The 10,328-nt window shown below is 40.5% G+C and overlaps 1 protein-coding gene and 1 pseudogene across 1 annotated transcript; both read left to right on the forward strand.

Annotated features, from left to right (window-relative positions):
• Positions 1-407: 407 nt before the first annotated feature.
• Positions 408-5,699, forward strand: LOC134368347 (RING finger protein 145-like; annotated as a pseudogene).
• Positions 5,700-8,533: 2,834 nt separating this feature from the next.
• On the forward strand, positions 8,534-9,118 carry LOC134367570 (RNA polymerase II subunit A C-terminal domain phosphatase SSU72-like). Its single transcript, XM_063084315.1, has one exon. The coding sequence runs from the start codon at positions 8,534-8,536 to the stop codon at positions 9,116-9,118; it is 585 nt and encodes a 194-aa protein (XP_062940385.1).
• The last annotated feature ends 1,210 nt before the right edge of the window (positions 9,119-10,328 follow it).

A 10,328-nucleotide genomic window follows, 5' to 3' on the forward strand; every position in this document is an offset into this window, starting at 1 on the left:
ATCATCACTATTTCACCATATTCATTCTTACCACCATATCATCATCTTCATCATCATCATTCTCAGAATTATCTACATAATCGTCATCGCTGTCATCATCTTTTACATCATCACCACCATGGTTATCACCGTCATATTAATCATTTCTACCATCATCACCATCATTATTATTTTCATCTTCTTTATTACAATTATCATAACCATCATCATCACCTTCATCACCATAATAACCGCCATCATCACTATCACTGTTATTATCACCATCATCATTTCATTACAATTATTACCATCATTATTGCCATTATCATCACTACCATCATCCTCATCATCTTCATTATTATTCAACCATCACTATTATTGCCAGTCACAGAATTGTTATCAATATAATTAAGAAGATGATGATAGCAATGGTGGTGAGGATGACAGTTATGATGATGAGATGATGGTGACCATGGTGGTTGTACAGATGATAATGATAATGATGATGACTGTGGTAAGTGTGATGATGGAATTAAAGAAGATGGCAGTTATTGTATTGGTGGTGATGAATATGCTTATGCTGATAAAGATGGGAAGAATGATGATGATGATGATGATGATGATAAAGTTGTTAAAGATGATATTGGTGCTGTTGATGCTGGTAATGATGGTGATGGTGATGATATGCTTATGCTAGTAATGGTGTAGATGATGGACTTGATGATGGTGATGACAATGAAGGAGTCGATGATGATGATGTGGATGGTAATGATATTCATGATGATGTTTGGTGCTGTTGATGCTAGTAATAATAGTGACATTGCTCTCCAGTAAATGGTGCTGGGAAAACTGGATGGCCACATACAGAAAAATAAATCTATACCCCTATCTGTCACCATATACAAAGATCAACTCAAAATGGATGAAAGACTTAAATATAAGACTCAAAACTATGAAACTGCTAGAAGAAAACATAGGGAAAATGCTCCATGACATTGGTCTGGTCAATGACTTTATGAATATGGTCCCAAAAGCATAGGCGACAAAAGGAAAAATAGACAAATGAGATTACATGGAACTCACAAGCTTCTGCACAGCAAAGGAAACCATCAACAGAGTAAAGCAACAACCTTCAGAACGGGAGAAAATATTTGCAAAATATGCATTTGACAAGGGGTTAATGCCCAGGATACAGAGAGAACTCAAAAAACTCAACAACGAAAAAACAAATAATCCAATTAAAAAGTGGGCAAAAGATCTGAATTGGCATTTCTCAAAAGATGGCATACAAAAGGCCAACAGGTATATGAAAAAATGCTGAATATCACTAATCATCAGGGAAATGCAAATTAAAACCAAAATGAGGTATCATCTCACCCCAGTTAAAATGGCTATTATCAAAAAGACAAAAAAGACCAAATCCTGGGAAGATTTGGAGAAAGGAGAACTCTTATACACTGTTGGTGGAAATGTAAATTAGTACAGCCACTATGGAAAACAGTATGAAGGTTCCTCAAAAAGTTAAAAGTAGAACTACCATATGATGCAGCAATCCCACTACTAGGAACACATCCAAAGAAAACAAATTAGTATGTCAAAGATATATGTGCGCTCCCAAGTTTATTGCAGCACAGTTTACAATAGCCATGATAAGGACTCAGCCTAAGTGTACAACAACAAATTAATGGATTTTTTAAAATGTGGTATCTATACACAATGGAATACTATCCAGCCAAAAAAAAAAAAAGAAAAAAAGAATGAAATCCTGTCATGTGCAGCAACATGGATGGTCCTGGAGGTCATCATGTTAAATGAAGTAAGCCAGGCACAGAAAGCCAAATACCACACGAACTCACTCGTATGTGGAATCAAAAAAAAAAAAAAAAAGTTAAAAAGAGGTCGATATTATATATATATATATTTTGCTTTTCCTTTTTATTTTATTTTATTATTTTTTTTTAATTTTTATTTTTCAAATTTTATTTTGTCGATATACATTGTAGCTGATTATTGCTCCCCATCACCAAAACCTCCCTCCCTTCTCCCCCCCCCCCCCCAACAATGTCCTTTCTGAAAGAGGTCGATATTATAGAAGCAGAGAGTACAACAGTGGTTACGAGAGACCGGGAAGGGGGTGGGGGTGGGGGAGGGAGGAAAAACAGGGAGAAGTTCACCAACATATACAAAATCACAACTAGGATCAGTATGTTCTGGTGTTCTGTTGCACAGTAGAGTGACTATGGTTAACAGTTAACTTTTGCATATCACAGAAGCTTTTGAATGTTTTCACTACAAAGGAATGATAAGTTCAGGAGGACACGGTTACATTAACCACCCTGATCCGATCATTATGCAACCAACGTATGTGTGTATCAAAACATCACATTGTGGCAGAGCGCCGGGGCGGGAGCAGCGAGCGCAGGAGGCCATGGCAGCCGCCGCCACCACCACAGGCTATTGAGGGGCTCGGGCGGTGACCTCATTCATCTGGCCGCTGTCGCCGCCGCTCCCTGCACCACCTCCCAAAACACAACAACCAAGGCCCAGCGCGGAAGAGCCGCCGCTGTGAGCCGCACTGTCCTGGAACCCCGCTGCCGCCGCTGCCGCCGCCGCCATCGCCGCCTGAGGACAACAGTAAGGCTGGTGAGAGAGCCAGGAGTTTCCGAGCCCTCCCGCCGGCAGCGCCGCCCTGCAGGGAGGGAAGCCGCGGCCCGAGGTCTTCTCCAAGGGGGAAAAAAATAAATGAACCCGGCTGGAGAGGAGACAGAAACTGGAGGCAGTGTTCAACGTGAACCTGAGGGTACCAAGCATCATGCTGTTGGATTTTCTGTACGGATGGGATGTCAGCTCCTTTTTCCAGCAAATCCAAAGAAGTAGCCTCAGTAACAACCCTCTTTTCCAATATAAGTATTTGGCTCTTAATATGCATTATGTAGTTTATATCTTAAGTGTTGTGCTACTAACCGTGCCCAGGCAGCATCTGGTTCAGCTTTATTTATATATTATTATTATTATTATTATTTACCATTATTGAATGGAATTGATTTTCGTGGCCCTTTCCCCCTCCCTCTCCCCCTTTATACCCTTGGCAACCTCAGCTCTCTTCTCTTCTCTCAAAAAATTCAATGAATTATTGTGATTGTTGTATCTTTTTTGTTGTTTATTTATTTTTATTAGCTCCCACATATAAGTGAGAGCACGTGGCATTTCTCTTCCTGTGTCTGGCTTGTTTCACTTAACATAATGTTCTCTAAGTTCATCCACGTTGCTGCAAATGGCAGGATTTCATTCTTTTTTATAGGAGAATAATATTGCATGGTATACATATACCACATTTTCCTTATCCACTAGTCCAATGATGGACATTTTGGCTGGTTCCAACTCTTGGCTATTTTAAATAGTGCTGCAATAAACATGGAAGTACAGGTGTCCCTTCAACATGATAATTTCCATTCTTTTGGGTAGATGCCCAGCAGTGGGATAGCTGGGTCATATGGCAGTTCTATCTGTAGTATCTGCAAAAGAAACAATTAACAGAGTGAAAGACAACAGAGTGGGAGAAAATATTTGCAAAATATGGATACGACAAAGGATTAATATCCGGACTATACAAGGAACTCAAACAACTTAACAGTAAAAAAACAAGTAACCCAATTAAAAAATGGGCAAAGGAGCTGAATAGGCATTTCTCAAAGGAATATATAAGAATGGCCAACGGACACATGAAAATGCTCAACATTACTCAGCATCCAAGGAATGCAAATCAAAACCTCACTGAGATATCATCTCGCCACAGTTAGACTGGCTATTCTCACAAAGACTGAGAAGAACAAATGCTAGCGAGGATGCTGAGAAAGGGGAACCCTCCTACACTGTTGGTGGGACTGTAAATTGGTGCAGTCTTTATGGAAAATGGTATGGAGGTTCCTCAAACCACTGCACAAAGAACTTCCATATGACCCAGATTTATCTATATTCTTTGACTGCCCTACTTTATGCTGGACGTCAAATCTCCAGGGACTATGTTAGGAGTGAACTGGAGTCCGCCTATGAAGGACCAATGTATTTAGAACCTCTCTCCATGAATCGGTTCACCATAGCCTTAATAGGTCAGTTGAGGGTGTGTACTTTATTCTCATGTGTCATGAAAACGAAGCAGATCTGGCTCTTTTCAGCTCACATGCTTCCTCGCTAGCATGACTCGGCCTTGTCCCTCTGGAGACTATTGTTATCATAAACAAATTTGCTATCATTTTTACTGGATGGGAAGTTCTCTATTTTCTTGTGTCTAATCTTCTAGTACCTTATAACCTTGCTAAGTCTACATACAGAGAATTGGTTCAGGTTGTGGAGGTAAATGGCCTTCTAGCCTTGAGAATCTCCCTGTGGAATCAACTGGTAGTCCTCGACCTTTTCATGGTTTTCTGGCTCGTCTTATTTGCTCTTTACATTTACTCCTATTTCAGTGTTCGAGATTAGCCTGCATCACATGAGAGGCCTCTTTTCCTTTTTCTGACAAATATTGCTGAACGTTGCCTCACTCCGTATTCTCTTTTGGGTTTGGTCTTCACAGTGTCTTTTGTCGCCTTGGGTGTTCTGACACTCTGCAAGTTTTACATGCAAGGTTATCGAGCTTTTGTAAATGATCCTGCCATGAATTGGGGCATGACGGAAGGAGTAACGCTGTTAATCCCAGCGGTGCAGACTGGGTTGATAGAACTACAGGTTGTTCACCGGGCATTCCTGCTCAGTATTAGTCTCTTCATTGCTGTGGCTCCTATCCTTCAGTCTATGATAGAAATTACAGGTCCTATTGTTTTGGCACTGGTAGCATCTAGAGACAAGAGTTTATGGAAACACTTCCATGCCGTAAGCTTTCATTTATTTTTACTGATTTATACAGCTTATATCATTTGCCAGTTTTCCCCCATGCACTTTTAGCTTCTTATTATTATTTCCAGCAGCAATCTCACCTGTCTTCAAGTTCTAGGAACACTTTTTTAAGTCTTATTTATGGTGGAGGAATTCAGAAAAGAGCCAGTAGAAAATACGGATCATATCATCTGCTACGCGAATGGCACTTACTGCCTGCTGGAGTTTCTTGTGGAGTTTCTGTGTGGTGGCTTATGGCGTCTCGGAGACCATCTTGGGAGAATGGACAGTGATAGGCTAAATGATCATCTTCATTTATTCCTAGTGTAATGTGTGGCTTCAGGCCCAGCTTCAGTGGGAGAGCTTTCTTCTCCACAGGGATGCTGTGAATAGGATTAAATCAGTACCTATTGCTACAAAAGAGCAGCTTGAGAAACACAATATTTGTGCCATCTGTTAGCAGGACATGAAATCTGCTGTGATCATGCCTTGCAGTCATTTCTTCCATGTAGGCTATCTTAAGAAATGGCTGTATGTCCAGAAGACCTGCCCTCTGTGCCATTGCCACCTCAAAAAGTCCTCCCAGCTTCCAGGATTAGGAACTGAATGAGTTCCACAGCCTCCTGCTGCAGCTGAGCAAAATGTCATGCTTCAGGAAGGCACTGAACCCCCCAGAACAAGAGCAGCCTCCAGGGACCAAGATACAGGAAGGTTCTAGGGACAATAATGAGTGCGGTGCCAGAAGATCAGACAGCCAGGAAGGGGCTATTGACCCCAAACAAGATCCTCATAGTGCAAAAGACGAAGCACATCCTGTTGAGTTAGCCAAGGAAAAGAAGCGGGAATGATGCTTTGATTCTTTCTAGAAGAACTCAAAACAGATTCCTGCTCAGATTTGAGGAATGAATGTAAGAATTGATTAGGCAAGAAACTGACATTCCAAGGATCTTAATGGAGGAAGTACTCTCAGTGGAGACAACCTGCTTTCATCCCCTGACATTGTGGGAGAAATTCTGCAATGTGTGCTAATCAAAATGTATTTATATGTTCTGTGTTGATGTTTTGCAGAGGTTTGCCAAGAAAACTCAACCTCAGCAACTTCAGAAACTGCCCCTGATTTGTGAGGGATAAATAAAATTAGATTTGAATGTTTAAGCGGGGCTAAGGAAATGAGGATAAAGAGCATAAAGACAGCATGGGAAGAAGCAAGCAGAAGTGGAACTGATATTTCACTTTCTATGGGGACAGGATCATTCTTGTTATAAAGTATGAGTAGTGATTAGCCCTTTTCTCCATCCCCTTTTCCCTCAGTTGATTGGAACTCAGCCAGGTGATTGAGTTTTGTACAGCACTTAAATGAAATCAAAGATGGAGAAGCATTGATTGTATTCAAAGATTGGAACACGCTCATACTTTATATGTGCTTTAGGGGAGGGGTGCGTGGACACCAGGCCCTTGCGAGTGCATTCATGTAACCTGAGACTCTGGAACTGTATGACAGAATCTTCAATATTTTGCTATATATGGAACTTTTGTTAATATTTTGTATACTTCACTGGCTCTGTGAAGTAAACTAAAACTCTCTAATGAACACTTTGGAGTCCGCTTCAGTGAAGGAGACCTAAGTGGGAAGGGCTTTAGGTCACTGATGAAGGCCCTGAGTGTACTTTTCAATCCTGTGTAATATTTAATTCTTGCAATTGAACCAAAACAATGTTAAGTTATGACTATATTTTCACTTTGGCAGTAAGTACATAACTGTATCATCACACTCTGCAAATGCCACATTTAAAGCTGTTAATAGACTTTGCAACCTTTTTTGACAAGGATGTGTCATATTTAAATTTTTACCTTCATCGTGACTACAGGTAGAACTGGGGAGGGCGAATGTAATTTTTTATGGGAATTTTGATATGAAAAGAAACTAGTCATTTCTTTATACAATAGGCTGGCTCAAAAAGTGTTTTTCAGACTCGGTATTCCTAACGTGGTACGTGACTTAATTTTTTAATTGGATGTAGACTGACGGACATAGCTGAATGTCTTAATAAATTTAAATTTGAAGATTTAAAAAAAACCATCAGATTGTATCCCATAAGCTTGTACAATTGCAATGGGTCAATTAAAATAAGTAAATTAATTTTAGAAAAAGAAAATGGTAATAATAAATATAAGGATAATGGTGGTGGTGTTGGTGATTATAATAAAATGATTCTTGCAAAAGTCATGATAATGATAATGGAAATTTAAAGGGAATCAAAACAGTACATTAACAAAAATCAATTAAGCATGAAAGAAGGCTGTGGTGGAGGGACTGAGTAACCAAAAAGGTATAAGACCTACAGAAAACCAATAGTAAAACAGTAGAAGTAAGTATGCCTTTATCAGTAACTACAGTGCATATAAGTGAACTAAAGCACCTTTAAAGGGTAGAATGGAAAAAATAGGCAGAATGGATTGAAAAATGATCCAACTATATGGTGTCTACAAGATACTCTGTACATTCAAAGACAAAAGGTTGAAAGTGAAAGGATGCAGAAGCATATTCCATGGCTCTACTAATATCAGAAAAAATAAACTTTAAGTTAAGGACTTTCAGAGACGAAGAAGGACATTAAATATTGATAAATGTGTGAACCCATCAGAAACAGACAGGCACATAACAACAGAGCACCAAAATATATGGAGCAAAAAACTGGCAGAACTGAAGGGAGAAATACACAGTTCTACAATAATAGTTTGAGATTTCTTCCTTTATACTTGGTTATTGGCCTATTTTTATATTTTTTCATTATAAAATGAAAATTATATATATTTATGGTATACAATGTAATGTTTTAATATATGTGTACATTGGGGAATGATTAATCAAGATAATTAACATATCCATCACCTCACATACTTACCATTTTTAATGGTGAGAACATTTAAGATGCACTCAGCAATTTTCAGGTATAAAATACAGTATTATTAACTACAGTCACCATACTGCTCAGTAGATCTGCAGAACTTGTTCTTCTTGCCTAACTAAAGTTTTGTACTCTTTAACCATCATCTCCCCATGCCCTGCCCTTTCTTAGTCCCTAGTAACCACCATTGTACCCTCTGCTGTTATGAGTTCATTTTTTCTTGATTCCAAATATAAGTAGATTATGCAGTTATTTCTTTCTGTGCCTGGCTTATCTCACTAAACATAACGCTTTCTAGGTTCATTCATGTCGTCACAAATGAGAAAAGGTGAAAGCAACAAAGGTGTCAAATCAACAAATGCATGGATAAACAAAATGTGATCTATATATACAAGGCAATATTATTCAGCCATAACAGGAATGAGATTCTCAGCGCTGGCGCAGGTCGCTGTGAGATCGGGAGGCTGGCGCAATGCGCCTGACCAGCAGGCAGCACATGAACAGACTGCAGGGAGCTGGCCTGGAGGCCCGAGGGGCGGGGCCTCCTCTCTTACCCAGGCCTGGTGCTCGGGACCCCAGGGAGGACTTCCGGGCGCCTTGCAGACGCCCTGCTGTGCGTCCCCCTGTGTTGCGCGTCCCCATGTGTTGCGTCACAGCTGAAGCTTCCTTCTACCTGACTTCCGGCCGCCACCACCGCCATTTTGCTCACGCTGAAGACCCACAGCCGGGAGGGCATCCTGGAGCTGAGCGGAGCTGACAGAGCTGCTGTCGCCATGCAGTCGTCACCACTGAGGGTGGCTGTGGTGGACTCAAGCAACCAGAATCGGAGCATGGAGGCACACAACGTCCTCAGCAAACGAGGATTCAATGTCCGGTCCTTTGGAACAGCAACTCGCGTGAAGCTTCCAGGATCAACACCCCACAAGCCGAATGTTTATGATTTCAGTACCACATATGATCAGATGTACAATGATCTTCTTAGGAAAGACAAAGAATTCTATACAAGCAATGGCATTTTGTATATGCTGGACAGAAATAGGAGAATCAAGCCCCGGCCAGAAAGGTTCCAGAGCTGCAACGATGTGTTTGATCTGATCCTCACGTGTGAAGAGAGAGTCTACGACGAGGTGGTAGAACATCTGACTTCCAGAGAACAGGAGACCTGCCAGCCAGTGCACGTGGTCAACGTGGACATCCAGGACAACCAAGAAGAGGCCACCCTTGGAGCGTTCCTCATCTGTGAGATCTGCCAGTGTCTTCAGCTCCTGGAGGACATGGACAACAAGATGGAGGAGATGCTGAAGGAGTTGGAGAAGAAGAACGGCAAGACCTTTCTGCACACCGTGTGCTTCTACTGATGCTGCTGGCCACTCGTGGCTCAGCCTCCTGAAGGTATCTTCTTGAACTTCCAATTGTTAGGACTTTTCCTTCCTAGTATTTCTTTTGGCTTTTAGGTATTGCCTCGGTAGACAGCACTGTTACTTGAATAACCTGTACATGTGAAATGGGAAGACATACCTAAATACCAGATTAAAAACAAGTTTTTTCTATTCCCCTTTTACTTATGAATAAAATATAGATAACAGAGTTTTTTGTCTATAACCAAAAAAAAGAAGAAAAAATGGTTTATAGTACATTTCCCCCAACATATGTGCGTCTGTGGTTGTGCCTGCCTTTGCCTTTTCTTCTCCCCTAACTGGCTGGACTGTAGAAATACCCGAATAAAGCCTCGGGCTGCATCTTATTAGGAAAGAGCCTGGAATTGTCCAGTAAGTGGATGCTACTGGTCAAAAAAAAAAAAAAAAAAAAAAGGGAAGTTGATTCTGATTTATGCTACATATTTATGGGGTACAATCTGTTGTTTTGTTACATATATAATGTTGTATAATAATCAGACGGGTACTTAATGTATCAGTCACCTCGTGCATTTATCATTTCTTTGTGGCAAAAACATTCAAGAGCCTCTTGTCTAGCTACTGTGCACTATGCTATCAGGTTCAGAGTTTTGTGTTTAAGAATGAATTTTTTAAAGTTACAAGTATAGATAGTGCTACAGTCCAAATGTTTGTGTTCCTCTAAAATTCAGATGTTTAACACCAAGGTCTGGGGTTCCATCCCCTTACTGGCCAGAAAAAATAAAAGAATCTAAAGTTTATATGTTGAAACCTGACTTCCAAGGTGATGGTATTAAGAGGTGAAACTTTTGGGAGGTGATGAGGTCATGAGGGCTCATCCCTCATGAATGAGATTCGTACCTTTATAAAAGGGCTTGAGGGAGCCGGTTTCCTCCTCCTACCATGTCAGAATACACTGTTTGTCCCTTCGGTCACATGAAAATACATAGAAGGTGCCATCATGAGGAACAACCCTTACCAGACACCAAATCTGCTGGTACCTTCATCTGGAACTTCCAGCTTCCAGAACTGTGAGCAATAAATTTCTGTTGCTATAAATGACCTGGTCTAAAGTATTTTGTTTTAGCAATCCAAACAGACTAAGACACTGATGAGGTTTACACAATAATATGAAGCTATTTAATGCCTCTGAATCACACATTTACATATGGTT

The sequence above is a fragment of the Cynocephalus volans genome, chromosome X (genome assembly GCF_027409185.1).
Source record: "Cynocephalus volans isolate mCynVol1 chromosome X, mCynVol1.pri, whole genome shotgun sequence".
In the NCBI taxonomy this organism is placed as follows: domain Eukaryota; kingdom Metazoa; phylum Chordata; class Mammalia; order Dermoptera; family Cynocephalidae; genus Cynocephalus; species Cynocephalus volans.

Bases quoted from the DNA above. Each gene is read 5' to 3' on its own strand.
- LOC134367570 (XM_063084315.1), top strand. From the start codon at position 8,534: ATGCAGTCGTCACCACTGAGGGTGGCTGTGGTGGACTCAAGCAACCAG.